This window comes from Carcharhinus amblyrhynchos, chromosome 25, assembly GCF_965287045.1.
Source record: "Carcharhinus amblyrhynchos chromosome 25, sCarAmb.v2.hapA, whole genome shotgun sequence".
NCBI classification, from domain to species: domain Eukaryota; kingdom Metazoa; phylum Chordata; class Chondrichthyes; order Carcharhiniformes; family Carcharhinidae; genus Carcharhinus; species Carcharhinus amblyrhynchos.
The window spans coordinates 7,854,532-7,881,630 of record NC_137348.1 but is presented as its reverse complement, the minus strand read 5'-3'; the positions used below and the strand labels follow the sequence as shown (position 1 = coordinate 7,881,630).

At 39.8% G+C, this 27,099-nt stretch overlaps 1 protein-coding gene across 6 annotated transcripts in view; it reads right to left on the bottom strand.

The window, feature by feature from the left end:
* Window positions 1-964: 964 nt before the first annotated feature.
* LOC145358149 (nucleus accumbens-associated protein 2-like) overlaps window positions 965-27,099 on the bottom strand; it is a 100,188-nt gene continuing 74,053 nt past the window's right edge. For all 6 annotated transcript variants that reach the window (XM_080211848.1, XM_080211851.1, XM_080211845.1 and 3 more), the window contains exons 3-6: window positions 18,395-18,571; window positions 12,739-12,844; window positions 12,523-12,620; window positions 965-9,245 (exon numbers count right to left, since the gene is read on the bottom strand). In XM_080211848.1, coding sequence (XP_080067974.1) covers window positions 8,752-9,245; window positions 12,523-12,620; window positions 12,739-12,844; window positions 18,395-18,571 — 875 coding nt within the window. In that variant the 3' untranslated portion in view covers window positions 965-8,751. The remainder of the gene's footprint in view (window positions 9,246-12,522; window positions 12,621-12,738; window positions 12,845-18,394; window positions 18,572-27,099) is intronic.

Below are 27,099 nucleotides of genomic sequence, written 5' to 3'. Positions count from 1 at the left end.
CATCAGTGGCAAAGCCAGTATTTATTGTCCGTCACATATTGCCCTATAGAGGCTCGTGAGAATGAAGTAGTAACTGCAGATATTTCTATGTCAGGATGATGTGAAACTTGGGAGGGGAACTTGCATGTGATGATGTGGCCATGTTCCTGCTACCCTTGCTCTTAAAAGGAATAAAGGTCCTGAGTTTGGAAGGTGTTGCAGAAGCCGTGTTGCATCTCACTGATGGTACACATTGCAACCACGGTGCTCCACTAGTGAAGGAGGTAAAGCTCAAGATAACGCACAGCATACTAATCAAGCAAGCTGCTTTGCCCCAAATGGTGTTGAGTTTGTTAATTTATGGCACAATAAGTAGTCTCACAACCAGGTTGATGTCTAACAGGTTTATTTGGTAGCACAAGCTTTCAGAGTGCTGCTCCTTCTTCAGGTGAGTGCAGGATTTGTTTCACAAACAGGGCATATATAGACACAAACTAAAATTACAAGATAATGATTGGAATATGAATCTTAACAGGTAATCAAGTCTTTATAGATGCAGACAATGCGAGTGGACAAAAGGTTAAGCACGGGTTAAAAGATGTGAATTGTCTCAAGCCAGGACAGTTAGTGAAATTTTGCAAGACCAGGCAAGTCATGGGGATACAGATAGTGTGACATGAACCCAAGATCCCGGTTGAGGCCATCCTCCTGTGTGCAAAACTTGGCTCAGTTTCTGCTCAGTGACTCATTGTTATGTCTCGTGAAGGCCGCAAATCCTGCACTCACCTGAAGCAGCAGCACTCAAAGCTCATACTACCAGACAGACCTGTTGGATTTTAGCCTGGTGTTGAGGGGCTACTTACTGTGCCTACCCAGACCAGCGCCAGCATCTTCACATCCTTGTTAATTTATAAGAAATCCAGTAACAAAGTTTTACAGGCTGAAGAAAACACTGAACAGACAAAAACATGAGAGTAGACATAAAAACAGTACAAGTGTGTTACTTTTATTGAACACATTATATCTTGGCCAAGTCTAGAAACAGTCCCAGAATTTAACAGTCATCTTGCTGGAGGTAACAGTCCCAACAGCGCCATTTTCAGTAAGGCAGCTCTACCAATACAATCTTTCATAGAATTCAAAAAGGTGCAAATGTGTTGAAATGGCTCAGACATTTTACAGCGTCATTTAAAAATTAAAACTCACATTTTTACAAACCTGCAGCGGGTCAGGCTAATCTCAACAAACTCTCCTTTTTGCATACTGAACACCCTTCCCAGCTTTTGTCAGAGAGAAGGGCATAGGAACATGGAACAATATTTCAACCTGACAGTTTGCTAAGACAAGTTCAAGGCCTTATTGTATTTACTTTGGCGCAGAAAGATTTCTGCAGTTGTGTCACGCTTAAAGCTGTGATTTCGTGTTTGGTTGCTCTGCTTTACAAACTACAAAAAGGCAAGGGAGAGCAAAAAGAAAAAACAAATGGACATTAGTGCTGAGCATCAGTTGGAAGGCAGACAATTTTCCATCGAAACGGAATAGTCTTCCTTGTTGCAGATGGGGAAAGCAAAGAATTTGGATTGACACAGCACCTTTTCTAATCTCAAGATGCTCCAAAACTCTCTACAGCCGAGTACTTGAAGTGTACCTTGGAGAGCAGAACGGTTTAAAATCACACATGAATTACTGGCACTCCCCTCCGTACTGGCACTGGTGTGTTAAAGGTAACAAGTGACCATAAATTCATGCCCAATCTTTACACTGCTAGATTAACTGATCTCCTGTGGCATTACTCAGAGTATGCGAAAACACTTTATGGCAGGTGGGACTGAGCAAGGTCTGAAAATAAGTGTGCAAGGTGACAGTGACGTCTGTGTGCTGTTAATTAGCTTATATTTTCAGGAAACATGTTTTTGTTAGTGTGTTAAAATAAAATTTGCCATAGATATATCACTAGGGATGCAGAATGCAGCTTGTATTAAAAGAAAAAATAAATTGATCTTAAGTTATTGTTGAGGGTTTTCCAATCAAATTGATTTGGTTTAGAGGCTGACTGGATATGCAGAATATTGGATTTATTACAATAATGCACTCTTTGGTTGGGAGAAGTGTAATAAACTTTTGTCCGAAGATTTCTATTAACCAGTTTTTCCTTTTGCTCCTTTAAGCAGGTGCTTATTACAGAATCCTACATTGCAGGGCGGCATTCGGTCTATCGAATTTGCACCAACCATAATCCCACCCAGTCCTCTCTCCGTAACTCTACATACTTACCCTAGCTAGTCCTCCTGACACTAAGGGGCAATTTAGCATGGCCAATCAACCTGACCCGCACAGCTTTGGACTGTGGGAGGAAACCGGAGCACCCAGAGGAAACCCATGCAGACATGGGGAGAACATGCAAACTCCACAGTCACCTGAGGGTGGAACTGAACCTGGGTCCCTGGTGCTGCGAGGCAGCAGTGCTAACCACTGTGCCACCATGTCCCTTTTGGCTCTCAATTTTTAAAAGATGCAAAAGACTTGCTTTCTGAAAATATTTACCAGTGTACACAATGCCATTTCGCCTGATGATCACTCAGATCAGACAGGTAAGGATGGCTTGATGCTTGGTCTGTGCCAAGTTGGCTGATCTCAGGTACAATATTCAAGTTGACATTAGCACAGCTGGGGGGCAGTGGTGGAGATAATCAGATAGAAAGTCCAGCAACGCATAGTCTAAAGTTGTTGCACTCTGGATCGGAACAAGGATCTGGCTGAGATTTCTCAACATTCGCCAGCGCTCAATGTTCAGGCTCTCACACGGCTATTTGGGAAGATACTGAATTGTTACAGGTACATAAGGAGTAGGAGCTGGAAGAGGGAGAGGAGAGGGAAGAAACTGGAAAGTAATTCAGCAGCAAACCAACCAAACATGATAAAATCTTAAACTGTAAATGCTTGCATTTCACTACATTTTGTGCTAACCATACCAGATCCTGTTCATTCAGCAGGTCTGGAGAGATTTCTCCACTTCGTCCCTCTCTTGCAAGTTTCCCTGTTCAGATGGATTCGAAACCTGGGTCGAGCAGATTCAGGGTTATAATTTCATGCTTCCATACCAAGATGATGCAACTCTTGGAACAGTTTTAAACAAACCCCCTTCATTCCGCCACTACAAACAGGGAACACCAGTCATTTTCTTAGATCTACAGTACTTTTAAAATACACAAAAAAAAACTTTCAAATCAGTAACATCTGTGATTCTCAATCTAGAAGTCAAAAGCATTATGTTGTATCTTTAAAATAATAAAATGTCAGAACAATCACTGCACAAAAAAAAGAGCGATTCACACATTAGTGATCAGTGTTTGAGAGCAAAATGCAGTGACTGCTGCCTGCAAGCATCCACAATAATTCCAGCATTGGGGAACAAGGGCCTTAAAAAAAAAATCAGAAACCAAAATCAGCAAACCACTTAGTTTTGAGGGAGATGGGGAGGATAATTACAAGTCCTTACAAAAATGGATTTCATCGTCAGAGACTCCCTTAACCTCGAGTCGAATACCATCACATTTACCTTCCTGACCAGGCCAGTTGTTCTCGCCTGTTTGTAGGAATATAACTGCTGCCTGTTGGAAATTGTTGAATGCATGGAGGCAACAGACCCCAGAGTTCACTGGTCAGCATTACAGAGTTACTGGCCTATGAATTGAGAAATTCTAGGAACACATGGGGTTTTTTTTTAATGGCGCTTACAAGGGTTAGCACATAGTATACATATAATGACTCCATTAACAATTAGTCATCTTTCCTTTGTGATTTTAATTTTTTTTTAAAACAAATCAGTCCTTGAGATTAAATAAGGGAAGTATCCGACATGTCTTGACGTAGAGCAAGAAAGCCTAAAAATAACGTGCACAGGTTGGCACCTCTTCAAGAAAAAAAGTATGAGAGATTTGTTAAATATTTGATTAAAAATATCAGATCACATATCTCACAACTGAATGCAAAAAAATGCAGCTCTGTGCAGCATCTGTGAAAACATGCCCCTGAATCATCATTTGTAAAGTTATCAGAAAACTAAAAAAAAGGACAGCTTTTGAGCCTTAGGCATGCTGAAACCAGCAAATCCTGATCATCTTGACAGCATCTTCAATGGTCTAGCTGTCTGACCATTAGGTACAAATAATTCAAGTGATACACACCTCAGACTCACCAATTCCTGCATCAAGATGTCCCTTTTGATTTCTTCCTCCTCCCCCCCTCACACCAGGGATTCTTTTAGGTTTTGAAGCTGTCACTTTACTTTTCCTGTCTGGTTACTGTCATCACTAACTAGTGCAATTTCACTCACGCTCTACACTTAAGTATATTTTAATAAAGAATTATTTTAGATTTTTTTTCCCCCAAAGTGTAGGGATTCAAGAGTTTTTAAAAACCCTTATGTCAAAACGCAAAGATATGAAATTTACAGTTGCAGCTACTACATTCCAAATGGTTGCTTTCCAAAGTCAATATATTGAAACTGTTCCTATAAAAGCTCGTGTGCAGGTTAAAATTACAAAATTACTCCAGCACAGTAGCCAGGAATATTTCTATACCAGAAACTGGATTTTGCAATATTTATTAGCTTTTGAAGTCCTACACGACAACTTATAATTCAATTTTGCCAAGTTTCATCATTTATCCTGGCTTTGATATTTGTGGTGGTAGGGTATACTGACTGATTATGAATTAACTGATATCGCACCCGCTCGGGAAGACAGGGGAAAGCACCTTTTGATTTCAAAGCTTCTGGCACAGGGAATTTCCTTAACGCAGGGAACATTCAAAATACCAGTGAGTGGTATACACTACCGCCTCTCCTTTCACCTCCTCACTCAGGCCACTTGCCCATGTCTCAACATAACCCAAGGCCACTCACCTGATCCAGGAGGTAAGCTCATAAAAAGTATCTTTTCCCCAAAAAAGTGTTTCTTCAAAAAAATTGAATGTTTCACACACTGTGTCTAGGATGTTTAAATCCAAAGGGAGCAATTATGGGGGAGACAAAAAGGCCTCTCACTTCTAAGAAAACCACAACCAACTAAACAAACTTCAACATTTCACGTATTTTTCAGAACGATGTCTGATTGGGGTTAATACTTTCTCTGTAATCACTGAACTTTTCAGTACCATGAAACCTCCCCCCCAAAGCTTTCAAAACAAAAAAAGTTTAGTAAATTTCTGCAAATTAGGCCCTACAAATCTGAAAGTTGCTCAGTTGGTCCAATGGCTGGGCCAATTAACATTTTACAGTGCTCCAAAAGACACCACATTAAGAAATTCAATAGTGTGGCGCTCATGGCAAGGTGCTGCATGGCCTATCATTTCCATGGTTACTAGGAGCATAGTATGGGAAAAAAACTAATTTGTAGTTACTGAAGCTTGTACTGGAGATAGATTAAAGTAGATGACTTACTCCCCCAGTTAGAAGTTAATCCTTTACCAATGAATTAGATGATATGGTTTACTGCAAATACTAAGCATTGAAGTCTCACATTTTTAAAAATTTCAGTGTCTATACTTGTAGGAACTTCCATTGAAATATAACCATATCCTGTTCAATTTATCTTACATTGAAGTTTCACATTTATTCTCAGACAAATTGTAGCTTCTGACAACATGCTTGGTGGTTTCATAGGGATTAGGCTCAGGTCTGAGTCCACTGCCTGAAATGTGCCTTCGCCATGGTTGGACAATGGCATGCTCATGTCTGACAAGCTGGTCAGGAGAATGTATAGGAGGAACGGAAGAAATCAAAAGAAGCAAAATTACTGCAAGACTTAGTGACTAGGGCTGGAAGAGATGTGTCAGTACACAGCAAAGGAAACATGCCATCATTCTCTTAGTTTAATCTCTAGCTCTTCGGAGGGTATGGGCAAAGGAGAGAAGTAGGTAGAATGGAAACAAGGGACTAAAGAAAGATAGACAGGAAAGAGAATCTATGCAAGAATAAAAAACAACATACAAGAAAAACTCAGTAGGTCTGGTAGCATCTGTGGAGAGAGAAACGGGAGTTAATCTTTTGACTTCTTCACCACCCATAGACGTACCCCATTACTCCTGTGGCTTTAGTGTTCTAATGGCCGATATGCCCATAGCAAGAATGAGAACTGCAGCTTGAGGAATTCAATTGGAAATGCTGAGGAAGCTCTTCCTTTTCACTAATACATTGTGATTACACAGTGCATCTCCTGCAGAATGCAGTACTACCCACTTCGAAGCTCTAACACTTGCATGTCAGTTCCAGTCACACTTTAATGAACTCTGAAGAAGAACATGCTTAGGACTTAAGTCAAAATGTAGTGAAAAATTACAGACTGGGTTTTGTTCAAGCCAAAACATGCCGGCCAGTGGATAAATTCAATCTAGTGAAAACTGCACCCATCTTAATCCACGGGAAGACAATGTTCAGTTACAGGAAGTGGACCTGTCCACAGCGCTCTCCTTTTTATCTTCTTCAAATAACAAAGATGTGAAAGCACAGCACTGAGAATAATTAAAGTTGGTACTTGTTTTTAATCCACTGATTCTCCAATGGAACCTTTTAAGCTTCTGAACAGTGTATTTAATACAGGGCCGCTTCACAATCACAAAATAGATACTATGGAAATAACCCTAGCGGCCAGCCACAATGCTGCTGCAGTAATTTACAATATGAACACTAACTTGGCTTTAAAAAGAACCAAAGTACTGGGTTGCCCAGTCACACCAGCAATAGGACAGAGGGGGCAGATCGATTTCCCAGTGCTCTCAATCCCCAGTCTGAATGCACCAAGGAAGAGGCAAGTAGTAAATGCTCTGGTAGTTTCCTGAACATTGGAAGATGGAGAATAAACAAACTCTTATTTTGGGATGGTAACTGTTGCCTTGTGGGGTGAGCAAAGTAGGGCAGTGCTAGATCAATAAGCTAACCATAAAACTTAACAGATTGTACCAGAGGGATAGGTTATCTCAGAGTAAAAAGCATAGGTCCTTTTTAAAAGAAAAGCAAGCATTGATTAACATCCAGGAAACAGTTAATGGATCCTCTAAAGGGAGGGAAGGAAGGTGGGGGAGGAGAGAAAATTATACACTGGATCTAAACCATGATTCTACTCTGACCAAATCATATGAATTGGAAAAAGAAAGGATCTAATCATGTTAGAGGACCAATGACAGAGTCAGCATTCTGAAGGTGCATTTCAGACAATGTCATCATTGTTACTGTTTTGGACAAATATTCCTGCTTTAGTAATGCAGATAGAAGTCTAGTTGCTGCTTAACTTGGCAATTCCTTCTCAAAAATAAAAAGTAGGAAAATATTAACTATATTAGAGGATGATTGACGAGGATTTTTGATAACCTTCTAGCATGTACGATAAAGTGCATCGTTACAGTGTAATCGCAAAATGTTCAAGTTGCAAGGGTTATTTATATATGGCCAAGCTTTCGAATGGCACTTTCAACTTCTATTTAAAAATGACTATCTGTCAAGGGAATGATCAGTTTGGTCAAAAGAAAAACAAAAATATTTTCCGCAAAGTGCATTTAGCTAACAGTCTTATTAACAGCACTGCTTACTAAAACAAAGCAGAAACTATTTGGAAAATTCACATACTGGTGAACAGATCTGTATTATACATAAATACTGTTAAGTCACTTAAATACTATGGGTGCTCTTTCACACAAAAATAATCAGTTCAAATAGAATGGTTTTTTTTTTCTGGGGAGGGGCGGGAAAAATCAAATATCTAAGGCACATGGTTCTGCATGTTTACAATCTATGAATTATTTTATGATAATCTACATCTTAAGCATGATCAATGCTCAGTCTAGTCACAGCATGCAAACACCCTTGGTCACGCAAGTCTTTGCTCGATTCTAAGATTCTGTTTGGACTCATTCCCACCCTACCCCCCACCCCCTACCGACAGTAAATACTTCATACTTTAAGAAACAAGAGAAGGTTTAAAGCCCAAGCTGCTTTCCTGAAACTGCTGCCCTCTGACCCGTAAAATGCCCAAAACATCACCAGCAAACATGAGCAGAATATTTTTCAAGACTTACCAGCTAAAAAAATGCTTGCTTCATAGTCACGCTTCTTATGACACCACTTTATATATTATATACATATATAGATATATATAGATACACATACATAAATCTATATATATGTACATATATATTTATGTCTGAAAAAATATAATCAGTCGGATTACATTAAATATTAAATTCCAGCTAGATAAGCTAGCACACACTGTAGTAGTTTACTTGGCCACAGCGGTATGGGAGTGAGCCAGATTGACACAAGGATGAGGACAATTTTTCTTTTAAAAAAAATTATACTTTACGATCCCATATTCCATCACAGTTAGTGTGTTTTTGTATGTGCAGGTCAGTTCCATTTTAAGAGTTTGTTAATGGACCAACAGTGCTAAAATAATCTGGACACTGTTTACCATCATGAAAAGCAACTTTCAAATCACCCCCAGTTGCTCCTCATTCAGGCCTTTCAATGGGGAGAAACTGCAAATTCTGTTGTCGCCTCCATAAGACGAATTGAACTGGAAAGTTCTGTTTCAGTGTTATAAAGTCGTCTTCATTTCTTCATGGCATACTGTATACAGGTGGGATAAAAGTTACGTTTTCAGGCAACGGGTACAGGTCAGTGGCTTAAATAACACTGCCAAATGTTGAGAGCGTTAGTATGCATGCAAGCCATTTCAAATAACATGATGCGCTTCTTTTCGGCCGCAGTGAAAATCTTCACAAGGCCCCTGCATACGTTCCATCCAGTTTGCGCATGGGCGTTTCAGATCTATTGTTTGAGGAACCTTCCTCTTGATCAAAAGTGTGGCCTGTGCCAGGCGTGTCAGGGGCCAAAATATTAGCACCAGCGGCTTCTCTGATTACCGACTCCACCATTTCGTTTTGTTCACATGACTGGTCAGATTTGGGGGACTCCACATCTAAGCTTACAGGGTTTGTTCTTTCTCCAAGTAAAGTCCCGGGGTCACTTCTCTTTTCAACTTGACTACTTTGATCAAATGTTGGCCCAGTCCCATAGAGCTCCGGCTCCAAGCTGCCACCACCGCCCGCATCACCGATAACTGTACGGTACACTTCCATCCCGTCAGGCAGCATTGATTTGATCTTGGGAAGCCAGCGCTTGCGAACCCGTCGAGCATTAGTGCACATGTCAGCGGCAATCACATTCATCTCACTTTCTTTGAAGTTGGGAGCAAAATTCTGACAATATACTGCGAAAACAAATTCAAGCAAAAATTAACCACTGCGCAAAATGTTACCATCTGCCTGCAGAGAACCAGTAGCATTTAACATGATGCTAAACACTAAAGCTTACTGGGATCAAAAGTTTAAGATTAAATGACCAATTTTATAAGAGGATTCACATTGAAAAGTGCTTCAATTCTTGCAAAAGCACGAGAACAGGAATTTACACAGTACTTTTGACAATTTCAAGGCATTCTAAAGCACTTTAGAATCAAAGAAGTGGATGCAACAGCCAATTTGTACATAGCAAGATCCAACAAACAGCACTATTTATCAGATATAATCTATTTCAAAGATAGTAGCTGTGGGATAAATATTGTTCAGAACACTGGAGAGATTCCTTGCTTTTTGCAAGAGTGACATGAGATTGTTATTCCCACCTGACAAGGCAGGTGCCTTGTTACAGATAATAGAATGTCATCCAAAAGATGACACTTCAAACAATGCAACACCCACTCAGTGCAGCACTGAATTGTCAGCCTAAATTGTATTCTCATGTCTGTAAGAGGGATGTGGACCCTGTCAGGAGATGAATGGGCTAACAATTGAGCCACTGTGATTAGCAGGTAAAAGCAGTTTCAGTTTAAAATGTTTTTCTATAAAGTTAAGCAAAACTTGTATCCGTAGAAGTACTTTTCATGACCATCGCTTTACAGCCAACTAAGGATTTATTAAAATGTCACTATTATATTGTAGGAAATATGGCTGCCAATTTGTGCACAGCAAGCTCCCACATGGTAATAATGACCAGATAATCTGTTTTTGTGATGTTGCTTGACAGATAAATATTGGCCAGCACACTGGCCATAATTCCCTACTCCTCTTCAAAATCGTGTCATGGGATCCTTTTGCATCCACCCATGCAGGCGGAGGGGATTCAGCATAATGTCTCATCTGAAAGCTGGCATAGTGCCACAATCCCTTATTACTACACTGGAGTGTCAGCCTGGATTTTTGTATTCAAGCCCTGGAATGGGACTTGAACTCAGAACCTTGTGACTATGAACTGAGCCACAGTGAACACGGTCTAAATCAAAATCTCTATTTCTTGAAATTCTTCAAAGATTTTCACATCTGGGCATTCTGTTGGGACTGTATTTTTAAATAACTCAGTCTTCATTGGGAATTAGTAGATGCCAACTTTTAATTCCCAACCTAAATCAGGGTAGCTTCTGATCTAATGTTACCGTACATGTACGATAGCAAGAGCACTCAAGTGCTTACCACTCACAGCACGACATTCAAACAAACTGAACTCATCACTTCACTTGGAGAACTTCTGGCTACACTGGATTCAATTCCAGTATAAAAGATAAGCACATTTACTGATACATTGCTATTTGGAAGGGCACACTTTTAAAAAAGAGCCATTCTCCAATTCTCCAACCCTGCAGTTCTCAGTTTGGTAGGTTCACTTGCAAGTGTAAACAAGCCAAGCTTCAGGGAAATAAACTTAGTCTTTAATCTACAAATATAAATATTAAAATATACATATTTGGTGATGTGGCTGTTTGAGGAGTCAGTCCCACATGTTTACGTTCTGAATCTCTGCGCTACAAGGCAGAATTCGACAAACTTGCACAGACCAATTCTTGCAAGCAATAGTAAGAATGTGTGGCACACAACCTTATTTTGGAGGTTTGACTTCTGAAACCTGAAGAAATTAATGTACTTGGGCAAGGGTTCCCTCCACAGTTTAGGGAATTTCCTCAGGAAGTGCACAATAATGCAATCATTGGCTGCACTCAATTAAAAAGTTCAAGAGATTTTTCTTAAGAGTTCTAAGAGGGGCAGAGAGAGTAAGGTTTGTAGAAGGTTGCTCAAGGCCTTAATTGGGAAAAAGGAGTTGGCAAAAAACACGCATTGAATTAAATAGCTGGTTACGGACTCTTCAATCTCAATCACTTTTGGGCTCAATGTACTGCTTAGAAATAGCCATTTGTCCATTCAAAATTTTATAAATCTCAAAAGCACTTTCAAATATCTGCCAGGAGGTACAAAAGCAATTTCTGTACTTCCCTTCTGGTTGAGAACACTTTCCTTTGGATCATTTTGCTTAACGGAACCAGAGTGTCACCATTTTCTTAACCTGTCATTTTCAATCACTTAGTCTTTGAACAGCAATGTCTTGCCAGGCTAAGCTGTCCCTATATAATTTTAACTTTATTGATGGAATAAGCTTGCTGTCCACTTTGCCAACATTGCTAATTTTAGGACTTCAATTTAAACTGGTTTGGGACTGTTCCATGCAGCAGTAATCCAAGTTCAATGCAATTTTAGTTTTTCATTTCTTTGATGTAATATTAACCAATTGGTTCTAGTTATAAAATTACTCAAGTTTGGGAACAAAAGTGATATGCTTTTTCATCAATTATCCTAGTTACTGCTGCTAAGAACCAGTGGATATGCAGATATTTACTCTCATTTTAATCACCTACAGATTTGAAAAATGTCTTGGTCATTCTCCCATCCACCACTCACCATAAATTCAGCTCATTCAAAAATCTGTTGCCCACATCCGCCTAGCTCCAAGTTGAAGCTCCATTTTCAATCACTGCTCCCAGATCCTCACTGGCCAACAATAGGTCACTTCAAATTACAAATGTTAGGCTAGTATGTTAAAATTTCTCCCTAGGTCTTCAACCTTTCCAACCTCAAACCTTTAGACGTACAGGCCATTCCCCAAATTTTTCATTCCCCTGAATGGCTTGTAGGTCTTCAGCAAACCAAATCACACACCCTGGAATTTCTTCCCTAAAGTCCTTCACTTCATCTTCCCCACCATCTTCAAGGTTCCCTTTAAAGCCCATTTCTTTGGCCATGCTTTTAGTCACCCCACCACATCTCTTCCTTTGCCTTGTTATGCTCACATGTCTGAAATGGTTTACTCCACTAAAAGGCGCTAATTAACGCAAATTACTGATGATGTACGTTTATGATGCTAAATCTCTTAGCTGCGTCCTTGAAATGTCTAGCATCAATTGCAGTGGTGGGAAGATTGTTGGGCTCCAATAGTTTTTGATGTCCTTTAGAAAAAATATAAAACAGGGTTTGTTTTTGGACAAGATGGGAGCTGGTCATTCGGGAGAGCCAGAATACCCCAGGAAAACCTTCTCAATATTAAATATATATCTAATATCTTAAGGTAACAGGTACATATATTCTCACTGATAACCTTACAACTTCAGATAAATGTAGGACTTCACTCTTCATCTGTTAATAATGAATAATTCACAAACTCACATTTTACTGCATTCAAGACCCTGCTATCCAAAGGCTTTCTGCTGGGGTCACTTGTGGAGGAACGAATCCCAGTGCCACAGCTATTTGCCAAAGTGTTGCTGAAAAGATAATGAAAAGCATCATTAATCTTGGTGGATCCAGAGTACATTAGCTAAGCAAAGGATGCAATTTAAACACAACTAGAACACTGCATGGTCAAGGTACTTGGTCACTCACCGGTCAAAGAATGAGGCAAGCAGGCGGCGGAGGAGGACCTTATGTTTGACCCCAGCACAGAGATGACAGTTCATCAGCTGACCTCGTGTGATATAAACTCCTGAACCTGCAAAGAGATGAAAGCATTGAATACCTGTGTTTTACAGCTGGAGCTATATCGTTTTTCACAATAAGTGACAAACATAATAGCCTAACAAATGGTAGATTCTCTTTTACTGTTTTTGGATGACTTGAGGGAAAATTAGTGTTTCCTTCACTAAGGAAGAGCTGGTATACATTTTAAAAACGGAAAAACATACATAGAATGGAGCAAATCTGCCAGGGACAGATGACTGATCATATATGGATATAGCCAAAAATGAGGTAGTGGAGATGCATTTAAAAAGTTAGGCATCAGGTCAGGTTGCAAGGAGTGTCAGAAAACTCTTTCATAGTAACAATTGGAATATTCATTAGATATTTCAGTTCAAACTGTTATATCAGTAGGATCAGATCTTTTCCACTTAGCTGCATATTCTCTAACATTTTCTAGTGCATCATATTTGCCAATGGCAGTTCGAATACCATTGTATAATTCAATTGCCACCTTTTCTTCCAGATTAAAAAAAGTACTAATTTTATTCGAAGTGAGTTTCAAGAGTACAGAAGTACCCAAAAAAAATCAGAATTGATAAATAAATAAACCTTGATACATCTATTTTTCAGCAAGTGTGCTTTAAAAAGTCTAATTTTTTTGCCTGGCACAGAATCCAGCATGATCTCTGGAGGGATTGGTGGACACAGAAACCCTTAAAGATTCGAATAATTAGAGCACACAACTAGTCATGAATAAATGCAATTTACATAAATGTTTTATTCATTAGAAGTCCTTTCATTTGTTCCATTGAAGAGTTTTGTATCAACACTAGTTATGCAAGGTTGAGCATAAAGGACATGCTGAAAGAATGCAGCATATTTTCAGTTTTGCTCATTGATGCGAAACCTTTTGTAATGAGAAGGATTATTCAATAGTAATTGATTTTCATATGCAGAGTTTGTGCATATTTAAATGGCTCCCTCAGATAACATGCTTAAAAAATTTGAGATACATCATGGAGTTCGTTAAAATTTGGTACCAAAACATTGACAAGGCTGGTTCTTGATTTATTTTGTTGCCAACAGTCCCATTTTGAATGAACTGATCTTCCCAAAGCTAGTATTTTAGGTACAAGAGGATGCAGGTACCTGAAATTCAACCAAGAATATCTTGTTTCCCCTACATGAAGGTGGAAGGTCAGCATGGTCATAAAACCGTATTCAGAACTGTTGACTTCGCTGCCACGACCAGCATTTGTTACCCTCGAGAAAGTGCTGCTGTGCCTGCTTCTTCAAGTGCTGCCTTTTTATGTGGTGAAAAGTTCTTCCATGGTGCTGTTAAGGAGGGAGTTCACAATTTGGAGGGAAGTGGCAATATGGGAAGACCACCTCCTTCCCTTGTCCACTCAGCAACAGACGCCATGGGTTTGAAAGTGCTATTTATGAAGCCTTGCAGGGTTAGAGAATCTTGTAGACAGTAGTTACAGTCCATCTATGGAACAGGGAGTAGATGAACTGCACTCTTGTTACAGCTGCACCCATCCAGGCAACTGGACAGTATTCCATCACACCAGTTAATTGTGCCACGTAGGTGGTGGAAAAGCTACTGATAGTCAAGAGATGATACTCTCAATATAATTTAATCTGCATTAACATCTGGATGTTAAAAGGGTGTTAACCTAATGCATGCTTCAATAGTATAGATAAGATATCACAGTGCAACTTGGAGCCTTATAATCATGTAAGAATCTATTTCTGTAATTATAAAATTTCCTGTTGATATAAAACTTCAAAATATCATTTTCTAAACTCCTGTGTTAGAACTTAAAACTAAGCACAAGTTTTATTGCATTCATTTTTATGCGTTATAGGGAGTCACTGATGCATTTACTCTTTTGTGAAGTATTGGTGTATCTAACACATTCTCAAGAACCAATAGGATGGTGAGAATGTCACAAAAATTCACCGATGCAATATCAGGCCCCCTTTAATTCATGAAGAGTGCTGGCGGTGAACATCTGTGGCCATGTTGCAATTGAGACAGGAAACGGGGCTATGGGTCAGGTCAGGAGTGGAATCTGCAAACAAAAAACTGCACAGCAAACTCAAAACCTCAGAATCAAGACACACCATTCTGACTTGCACTAAACCAAAGAAGTGCAAGGGTTCCTTATCCTCCATCCTATCCCAGGGACCTGGGTTAAATTCCAGCTGAAAGTGACTGTGTGTGATGTTTGCACGTTCTTCCTGTGTCTGCGTGGGTTTCCTCCCACAGTCCAAAGATATGCTGGTTAGGTTGTTAGGCCATGCTAAATTGCCCCTTAGTGTCAGGGGATTAGAGGGCAAAATACTTGGATTACAGGAATAGGGCCTGGGTGAGATTGTCATCGGTGCAGATTTGAGGGGCCGAATGCCTTCTCCTGCACTGTCGGGATTTTATAAAATGTACTAGATGAACACAACCTACTAAAAAGGAGAGAGTCAGGAAGCATAAATGACTGCACACCTTTCACACATTCATTTCACTGGAAAAAATCTTTTGAAGGCTTCTTTGTGGTGTTCTTTTTGGCCTGATCTCAAAAATATTTTCTAACTAAAACATTTTTAGCATGCTTTTTGGACACTTGATTGAACCCAGAAACAAATCAGAGGAAAAACATTAGCACCTGACAACCTAGAAATGCAGCATTGGTACTGCACTAGTGTAATAGGCAGGATTCTAACTCAGTTTAGCCAGAGAAATATTGACCAGAGATTATGCACCTCCCATTGGAAGGGAAGAAAAATCACTTGAAGCATTCACTGGTTGAAAAGATAGTGTCACAAACAATAGAAGTAAAACAGTTGTCAGAGATTATTTGTACTTTGCAATTTTTACACTTACAGGGAAGGCAACTATTATCGCAACTATTAAATCCAGAGTCTTAGCCAATTTTCTGAGGACTCGGGTTCGAATCCTGTCACGGCAGGTGGTAGAATTCGAATCCACTAAAAACATCTGGAAGGAAGAACCTACTGATGACCATGAAACCATTGTCGATCATGGGAAAAACTCATCTGGTTCACTAATGCTCCACAGTAATGTGGGCTGATGGGCCGAATGGCCTCCTCCTGCACAGTAGGGGTTCTATGATTCTATAAGGCATACTAGATGAACACAACCTATTAAAAACCTATCAACTGCTATCTGAACAAATGCAACTAGGGATGGGCAATAAATGCTGGCCAGTTAGTGACACCCATATCCCATGAATGAATCAAAAAATGCCACACTGGATATTTCCATTGTTGTAGCAAGTGAAAGGTGAATAAACACTATATTCACTGCATATAGCAGACCTTCTTTTTAAAAAGTCAAGTGGCTGGAAATAGTTTTGAAGCAGCAACATGCATTTATAGTGTCTATTAGTGTAGTAAAAACATTTCAAGGCACTTCACAAGTGCGTTACACAAAATCCAACACAGCCACATAAAGGACAAGTAATGAAATGCTTAGTCAAAAGGCAGACATACAGAAAGATTTTGGGAGAGAATTGTAGAACTTAGGGCCTACGAGGCTGAAGGCATGGCTGCCAATGGTGGGATGTTTGAAAATAACTGGGATTGTGCAAGAGGCAAAAATTGAAGGAATGAAGTGAGCAGCAAATTGCCAGACGAGATCACAGAGACAGAAAAGAGCAAAGCCATGGAGAGATTTGAACACTTGGGTGAGAAGGTTTTTCTACTTGCAGACAGAAACAAAGTTAATGATAAGTTGGCAGGTAATGGAGTGCAGTTGGATGATTAGCAGAGGTCAACTTACAGAAATAAGACTAGAAGAGAGGCTGGTCAGTAAGTCACAGAAAAGAGCCAATTGTTTGAAAACAATTTTATCCTGCTGGGCAGAAATGTGAAACATGTGCATTTAAAATGCCAAAAGCCTAATTAGTTGATAAAACTGCTAACTGAGAGGAGATCACCCGTGGCTCAAATAAGACTTCTATAACGGATGTTGGCTTGGCATGTTTACTCTTGGAGCTGCATTATCTCCACTTGCATCGCACACATGCAGAGGAAAGCAGGATACGGACGACACCAAAACATACAATTATTGTTCATTAAGTAAAATAGCATTCCACAAATCTGCAGGATAGCTCCACGTGCTCTAAATCTACTGCCTTTCCTCAGGCAACTACTACCCCATCATTGGGAAATATTTTGAACGCCTGTTTAAAATCTGCATACTATCAGCAGCGGAAAGCAGACATTTTTCCTTTCAAAATGTCCCCACAGTACAACATGCATAGAGGCATCAAACAATTCAGACAGAAAAAGATTGGCTAGCTCATTAAGCCCACCTCAAACAGTTGTAATGCATCAAATTAACATTCTCCTAGAATATTCTCTTTGTAAAGTCTTTTTCAAAGTTCATTCATTAGTATCACAAGTAGGCTTACATTAACACTGTAGTTACTGAAAATCCCCATGTCATGTAAATAAACTGCCTGCCTTCTACCCTGGTACAATACTTACAGTTCACTAATTGCTTCAGTAGGTATCAAATCAGGGGTCACTTACAAAGTTTGAATTAATGTCCTCATGAATTTGCACATATTTTAAGCTCCTATTATCAACCAATCTTGGTGTTCTGAGGCAACAATGCCAAGAAAAAGCATTTGCCTGATCTCCAGAGCATCAACACTTGAACAAGGTCACTGCAGAAAATTCCAGAAATGCAAAAAAAAAGGCTGAATTGTTTGCATTTTGAGAGCCAGATCATGGGGCAATAAATCGCTCCAATTGTGGCCTATCCCAACTCCAATTAGATGAATTGAGCAATGGCGAGAGATAGACACTCCAACTGGCTCCAGCAACACTCAACTGAGCCAAGGTAAGAGGCAAAAAGGGAAAAGGGGAGCAAAATGTAAAGGTTAGTCCAGGATTCTTGCTTCTAAAATGCCATCCCTGCCGACTGTCACAGCTCAATTTGATCCTATCTACGCTCAATCATTGGGTTATCAACTCACTATGAACAGGATTATTGTATTTCAAAAATGTTCTACAGTACAGTACTTAAACTAGTCAACAAAAAAAAAATCAGAAAAAGAACCAAAAGATGAATCACCACTAGACCAGACCACATCCATATCATCAGTGCAGTGGTATACAGCTAGTGATCATCAAGGAACTACTGACCAATAATTTATTTGCCCATCATGCCCCCTGTACTTCCTGCCACTGAATTTGATTTTAGGAATATCACCTCCCTTCTGGGCTAAGGTACCGCACTTGGAATAAATCAGAGTCCAGCACTTAGAATAAATCAGAGTCCAGCACAGCTTCTGCTAGCTGCTCCTGAAGATCTTTCTTTAGGGTTTTCACTTCTCAGCTCTTCTGCCCAAAGGGGTTATAATAAAGTCCCATCTACCACAAGCATTTAAAATAAAAATCAAGCAACTCAAATGACGTAGCAATAAAACATGCACTAGGCTCAATGCCTTCCTAAACAAAAGAGGTGCAGAGAAGTCCCGTCCATCGGTTCAGTAAATTTGAAAACCCTGCACCGCATACACACGTGACTAATCAAGATTTAAATGCTTACCTGAGACAAGTTCTAGCTTCTCACCAGGATCACCCTCCGAGTACAGCTTCGGGTGACATCTGTAACCAATCTGACTGATGAGACTAGCAGGAAGTGCGACCAGGTCTCGACGAACAAGCACACAGGAGCGATTTTCTACTGTCATGTGGCTTGCCAATTGCCCACCTTTCTCTTGTGCTAAAAGATAAATACGTAAAAAAAATTTAATTAATGTGTCATAATACTGCAGAGGCGACATTCAAATTAACAAATTGGAGCAGTTGGGGAGAAGGAAATTTGACTTTGCATACCATCTTAAAAGATGCAGGAAAATTTGGATTTTTTGGAAATCACAATAAAAGTCACTGTTTCTCTTCAATAAAATACTTTCAACTGAAAATACCTGTGGTTAAATCTATGGGTAAATGCAACTAATGCTCAGTCAGAAGTCTTTTTGGTCTCAATTTGATGCTGGCCATCATTAATCAGCTTCATCAATCGTTCAACATCTCTGGTGATTTACATGGAACCTGCTTATTATGATAAAATGGAAAGTCTGCCCAGTGTTCGTTGCAAAGTATTTTATGATTTAAAACTGATTGTTTCAGCTAATGCTAAAAAAAATTGGATTTAAAACAAGTGTGTTAAAAACACACTGAAAAATCTGAATGTTCACAGACCAGGAATTTTCCCAAGTTTTTACTGCACCACTCTTTTGCAGAATTACATTAGTTAAAAGGTTTCAGTGATTCGCTAGAATCATAGAACATTAAGACAGAAGGATGCCATTTAGTTTGACGTTTATTAGTGTCACAAGTAGGCTTACACTAATACTGCAATGAAGTTACGGTGAAAATCCTCTAGTCGCCACACTCTGGCGCCTGTTCGGGTACTCTGAGGGAGAATTTAGCGTGGAGGCTTTGGAGAAAGTGCAGAAAAGGTTTACCAGGATGTTGCCTGGTATGGAAGGTATTAGCTCTGAGGAGAGATCGAGTAAACTAGGGTTGCTCTCCCTGGAAAGACGGAGGTTGAGGGGCGAACTAATAGAAGTTTATAAAATTATGAAGAGTATAGATAAGGTGAACAGTTGGAAGCTTTTTCCCCCCCAAGTCAGAAATGGCAAACACAAGTTCAAGATGGGGGAGGGAGGGCAAGGTTCAATACAGATATGCGGGGAACTTGTTTTTTTTTTTACACAGAGGGTGGTAGGGGCCTGGAACGCACTACCAACAAGGTGGTTGAGGCAGAAACGCTAGGATCATTTAAGACTTATCTAGATAGCCACATGAACAGACCGGGAATGGACGGATAAAAATGGATGGTCTAGTTAGGAACACATGATCGGTGCTGGCTTGGAAGGCTGAAGAGCCTGTTCCTGTACTGTACTGTACTTTGTTCTTATCTCGCCCCATATCCCTGCAAATTTTTCTCCCTCAAATGTTTATCCAATACCCCGACAGCTATCAAATCTATACCAACGCCCTATCTAGCAGTGCATTCCAAATGTTAAACATGTGTAGAAAGGTTTTTCCTCATGTCACCTCTTCTTTTACAGTTGTCTTAATTCTACACATCCATGATCAAGAATTTAAAAACTGACACTAATAAATAGTTATCGAATGAGGTTTAATGAGCGTACAGGTATAAGTAAAGTAACTCATTTCAAAGAATAGGAAGCTTGCAATTTATTTGCCCTGGAATTCATGTTCGTATCTTCATAACATCACTCAATTATTGGCCACAACTTCCCTATCAACATAACCATAATTAAAAAACCAAAACATTCGTCTTTTGGTCAAGCGTATTAAATGCAAAAAGCACAGACTTGCATTTAAATACATAGTCTCCCAACTTTTAGTTGTTCCAAACCATTTTCAATCAAGTACGTACTTTCGGAGTTCAGTTCAGTATGTAGCAGTCAATTTGCATACTGCAATGTCCCACAAACAGCAACGAGGGGACAAAGCTATTAATTTGTTTACTCAACATTGGTACCAATTAAATCACAAAACCAATGATCTGCTAGTTTTGAAATGGCCACTAACTAATGATATATGTTCAAAGCTACCGAATAGTGATAATCAACAGATGTTTACAGCATAGGAGGCCATTCGGCCAAACATTTCCGTACCGGCCCTTTGTTAGAATAATTCCAAGCTAATTCCACTGTCCTATGCACCCCGCCCCGGCCTGCATTGTCCTCTACTTCAAACACATTCCTCGCTTAAAAGATGCAATGACCACTTTCATAACTTCCTGCAGCAAGTATTCCATGCTTCAACAAACCTCTGCATAAAAAAATTTATCCTCACCACATCTGACTTCCGAGAGAAAATGCTTTCGCTGTTAATAATTTGCATTTATATACGTCCCAAGCCACCTCACAGGAGTGTTAGCAAACAGAAGAATTCGTTTTGATGGAATATCTTAAAGGAAATGGGAGTAGGGAGAGAAGCAAAGAAGAAATTTCAAAACTCAGGCCTTAGGCAACAGATTAGGCAAATGATTAGATAAAATGAATCTTGGATGCACAGATTTGGAGAGAAAGAGACTTCATGGAGGAAAGTAAACTTCTTGGAGGGTTATAGATCTGGAAAAGGGAACAGAGACCATTAAAGCCATTAAGGGATCTGAATTTAAGGCTGTGAATTTTAAATTTGAGGAGCTGCTGGGTTGGGACCCAAAACAGATCAGCAAGTTTTTGAAGTATGAGCAAAACTCAGTGCTAGTTAGAATATGGAGAACAAGGTTTTGACTAAGCTGAAGTTTGAGGAGAGTGGAAGATGGGAAGTTGATCAGGAGAGCATTGCAGTAGTTAAGTCTGGCAATAATAAATGCTGCTGGTGCCTCACCTCATGCATGCTGTTGAGGGAGGACAGAGGTGATATTACAGAATTGGGTCATGGTGGTAAAGACAACATGGAGCTGGAAGATCAGCTCAGACTCTAATAAAACTTTGAGGCTACAAACAGACTGATTAAGTAGCCTTTGAAGTGGTCTGGCAAGCTACTCAGACAGGGCAACTAGGAACGTGCAACACCAGTGATACCAAAAACAGGAGAATACATTTTAAAAATGATTAGTCTCAATAATGCTAGAATGTAAAATAAATTCAAAGAATAGCTTCATTAATTCATTTTTATAAATGTAATAGCTAAAGGGTTCACTTAATACACATAAGCCATTAACTTTACACGCAAGTTGGTCACCTCAACCTTTTTAAGGATTACTTATCTGTCAGTGATCAAATGATATTATCCTCCCACAGTAAACCATACAGAATATTTTGGGACAGCTACTAGCAATGTGGACAAACACAGGGCGACCTTCAACTGAAACGTCAGCCCTGATAGAGTGGAAATACTTGCCGGAAAAGAGGAAGAGCTGGCACTCAGTGATAAGCATTTAGTGCACCACAGTTTCACAAGCATACAAAACCGCTTCATAATAAATGATTCCCAATGCCACAAGATTCTGTCTGCAGATAGGTCACTGAGGGATGCGCTGAGCAATGGTTAGAAAGAAGCATGGTTAGACAGCAGAACGTCACTCTTGTGCGTTCCTCCTAAAGATTAGAGACACTAGCAATGATCTGTGCCCTGAAGCAGGAAAAATCAATTGAAAACAACTTATGTAAGGACATACAATATTTCACCACAAAATTAACAGAAATTAGTACTATATTCAATATTAAAAGACCAATAGAATTGTAGAGTAATTTTAGCCAAGTGCTTTCAGTGCTTAAGTGAAAGGAAATTGGTCAGAACAACACTTTCATACAAAAAGAAATAGATCAGCCAAAAGATTGAAACTAATAGTTTTTCCAACAGGTATTGTGCAGGCTTTCTACAATAATATTGATGAACGCTTCCAGAAGGACAAAAGTAACAGATAACTGGGAACACAACCATCTGTAGCTTTTCTCCAAGTCACTTATAGAATCATAGAACAGAATTCTTACAATGCAGGAGGCGGCCATTTGGCCCATCGAGCCTGCACCAACAATCCCACCCAGACCCTATCCCCGTAACCCTACATATTTACCCTGCTAGCCCCCTGACATGAAGGGGCAGTTTACCATGGCCAATCCACCTAACCCACACATCTCTGGACTAGTAGGTAATCCCTCTACATCAATGTGGCCATAGCATCACTTTGTTTGGTCTGTACTAGCCACATAGATGTGAGCAAATCAGGTCACAGAATCCAAGCAGACCAATCATCCGTTAGACTTAGCCTGAATTTCCTGTCCGTCGATTTAACTGTGACGTCTGCTTGATTGTATAAAAGAGGCGTCAGTCTCCACCAACAATAACATGACTTGGAAATATACTGCTATAGCCTGGAACACACTCCCTAACAGCACTGTGGCGTACCTACACCTCAAGAACTGCAGCAGCTCACCACAACCTTCTCAAAGACAACTAGGGATGGGCAATAAATGTTGGCCTAACCAGTGACGCCCATATTCCAAAAATGAATAATTTTTTAAAAATGCTCATGGAGTGTAGATGGGAATAAGTAACCAGACCAAAACTGAGTAACTTCTTCAGGTTCTCATTCCAATGGCCAACTGAATATCACTCTGTTCTATTAATTTGGGGGTCCTTTTTCTTTCTTACAGAAGTTTAGAGGAGAGCTGACAGAGGTCTTTAAGCTTATGAAGTTGTTTGATGGGGAAACGTAGAGAAATTTCTTCCTTTGAGCAGGAGTGGTTATTAATTGTTACTAAAATCCAAAATGGAATTCAGGAGAAGCTACTTCACCCATGGTGCAATGAGAATGTGGAGCAACCTCTAACTGAACAGTGGAGGTAAATAGCATAGACGTATTTAAGAAGAAACTGTGCAAATAGATGGAGAATGGAAGAATATATTGATAGGGTTAGATGAAGTGGAGTGGGAAGAGGCTCACGTGGAGCTTAAATACTGGCGCAGAGTAGTTGTGCCAAATGGCCTGTTATTTTTTGTGCAGTAAATTTTACTTAATTCCAAGCAAGTCTCATTTTAACAGGCAGGGCAATTTTCTTCGCAATCCAAAATCCAGTGATTGGTCAATAAAAAAAACCTTGTCATTTAGAAGCTTCTCAATGCAAGAATTTTGCTTGTAATCAGACCCTACATACTCACATGATGCCCTTGTTGCTTTTTGCTCAGCCATGCAATAGCAATTTTATTTAGGAGGTTGCAATATCTAGCCAGAGTCTTTGAATTAAATGTTATTAGATAGCTGCAACTTCATAAGTGGTAGATTCTAAGGTCAATTTTTGGGCCATTTTTTCAAAGTGCAACTTTCTCCGAAGAAACCTCCCGAGGTTTGTTCAACATCGAACAAAAGTCTTCACTGGGGTTTGATGGGCGGAAATGACTCTACTGAATTAAACCAATAGTTGCACAGGGTACCTATGTTGATATCTGGAACTATGAATTCCTCAATATAAATTAACAAAACGAAGCTTAATTAATCTTGCCAGATTAGAAACTTCACGTAGCTTTGCAAACACTGAAGTGACTATATTCAGAAGTTCCCTAGGATAAAAGGAGCTAGACTGGAACATAGATGTTTAATCAGAATTAAATCTCAAGTAACTTTTAACATTTTAGGGAGGAAAAAACTCAACCAGGTTATAATTAAGTAAATGGAAGTGTTTGGCAGGTTTCTTTGTAAAATTTATTTTACTATATTTTTTGTACCTTAGTTTTGAAAACCCAAAATATTCCCTAATCTGTGCAGTGACTTCTTGTGCAATATAAACAAATGTATAGTTTGTTATGGAAATTCAGTCATCCTTGGGTAAACAGCCTGCTGACAGTTGTGGCATTCTGAAGCTCTATTGGATTGCCATGGTGAACAAGGGACATAGCATCAACATATATATCTTTTCTTTTATACGGCAAAACATCTCAAGGTGATTCATAGGAGTGCAATCAAACAAAATCCAACTGCCACCCACATCAGGAGATATTAGGGCTAGGTCATGGGACAGCAGTTTTATTCTGGAGGTTGTAATATTTACAATCTCTACCACCTGAATGGATGTAAATTGGGAGAGGGGAGTGTGCAGCAGGACCTGGATGTCCTAGTTCTCAGTCACTGAATGTCACTGAAAATGCAGCAGGTGGTAAAGGCAGTAAGTGGTACGTTGGCTTTCATTGCGAGAGATTGAGTACAGGAGCAGGGATGTATTGTTGCACTTGTACAGTGCCTTGGCGAGGCCACACTGAGGGTGTCGTGTGCAGTTCTAGTCTCTTTTTCTGAGGAAGGATGTTCTTGCTCTCTTGAGAGTGCAGCAAAGGTTTACCAGGCTGATTCCGGGGATGACGGGACTGATGTAGGAGGGTGGATTGACTAGGTTGGTGGTGGGGGTAGGGGGAGGGGCAGGGATTCAGGGTAGACCATTTAGGACAGGGTGGGAGACATTTCTTCACCCAAAGAATGGTAAGCCTATGGACTTCATTATCACAGGAAGTAGTTGATGCCAAAATATTGAATGCATTCAAGAGGCGGCTAGATATAGCACTTGGGGCAAATGGGATCAAAGGTTATGGGGGAAAAGCAGGATTAGGCTATAAGTTGGATGATCAGCCATCATCATCATCATGAATGATGGAGCAGGCTTGAAGGGCCAAATGGCCTCCTGCTCCTATCTTCTATGTTGAATTAAATGCTATCAGATAGCTGCAACTTCATTCCTCTCAGACTCTCAGTCTTGATCAAAACAGCCAGTTTTAAAGGAGCGGAGCAAGATTTTGGGGAGGAACCTTTGGAGCTGACAGCTCTGGTAATGAAGGCATAGTGCAGTGATTAAAATTAGGGTCAGAATTGGAGCATCCATCAACAGATGGGCAAGTTTTGACAAAATAATGTCTTTTTTGTATGGGGTACAATATCCTGGGCGTAGATAGGTAGATAAACACAAGAAAGGAGACCAAGCACACACTGCACAAAAATTAGCACACTATGCAATGAGGTGACCAATTACACAAGACATTGACCAATAATCATTCTGGCATTAATTTAGAAGGTTAACAATTGAAATGTGGATGATGACAGAATACCACTTGCTGTTTGACAGTAAGGCAGAGTTTTTTTTTTAGTTGCAATTTTTTTTGCCAACTGTGGCATGGCTGTTCAAACCAGTGACGACACTGGCATTATGAAGGACAATGCAATGCAGCAGCAGCAGTCAACTGGCCTCAGTGAGTTGGCATGTAGCAAGGCAGGTGGTTATAAATGGAAAACATAACGAGGGAATCCAATCAAGATAAATGGTGTGACATTTAGAAAGGATTGTATCATAAACAGAGGTTTAACTAGCTATATGAAACCAAGTTAAACAGATCAGAACATTTCATTTACTGGATCATTGGACACACTAGAGAAGGTATAAAAACAGAGGTTAAGTAGAAACACCAGCTTTTTGACCTTTAAATGGAACAATTGACCTGAAGTTACTACCAATTCAGAGATGGCAGTTATTATGCTAGTAGTAAAAACAGAATGAAAGAATGGAGCGCAAAGTAACCTCAGGATTAACTATAGTTGTTTTTAGAAGCTACTGCACAATCCAGGTAGCAAAGCGCAATACGTAGTCAACCAGCTAATGAGTGATATCTATGCACAGATATGCTATTAATTGCTCTATGGAAATTAAAACAATGGTCACTTCATTATGTCAGCAAGAATAAAGTAGGCATGAAATGGTTCATTTGCAGCAAAAGAGAGCACTTTGTCCATCAGGCCCCTGTCAGAACAATCCTTATGTATCACTACTATTTCTGCTTTGCAAGTTTATTTCCTTCAAGTACCCAGCCAATTTCCTTTTGAGATCATGGATTGTTTTTGTGTTCAACACTCATTATCACACACTGCATAAAAATATTCTTCACACTTCCCCTTCAACACTTGCCCAAAATTGTAAATCTGTCTCCCCTCGCTCTTGTACCAACAGCTAATGGGAAGAGGTTTTCCTCGTCTAGCATATGTAAGCCTGTCATAACATTGCAGATCTCTATCAAATCTTCCTTCAATCTCCTTTACTTCGAAGAGAACAATCTCAAACTTTCCCATCTAACCTTGTAGCTAAGCCCCTCATTTCTGGGAACATTATTCTAAATCTTCTCTGCACTCTCTCAAGGATCTACACAGCCTTCCTGATGTGTGGTAACAAGAACCAGAAACAAAACTAAGCAGGGGTTAAATTAGGAGCTTCCTGAAAGTTCAGCATTACCTCCCTCCTTTTGTACTTGGTGCCTTTATTTACGAAGCCCAAATCCCACATGCTTTGCTAACCACTTCCTCAACATGTCCATATTCAAAGATTGATGCACATGCACCCAGAGGCCCCTTTGCTCCTGCACACTTTAGAAGTGTGCAATTAAGTCTACATTACCTCTCCATACCTTTTTGCAAAAGTGCATCACCTCACACTCCTGTGTATTAAATTCCATCTGCCCCTTGTCTGCCAATGCTGCTACCCATCTATATTCTACTGCAGGCAACTTATTTCATCCTTAGTTGGCCACTCCAAGATGTGACATCATCATAAACTGTGAATTTTATTCAGTTCTTCAAGATCCAAGTCTTGAATATTCAGGTACAATAAAAGCAGCAGTGCCAGTACTGATCCGAGGGGAGGGAGGGGCAATTGTCTCCCATCCTGCAGTCTGAAAAGCAGCTACCTACTATGGCTTGCTGTTTTCGATTAGTCATTTTTAAAAAATCCA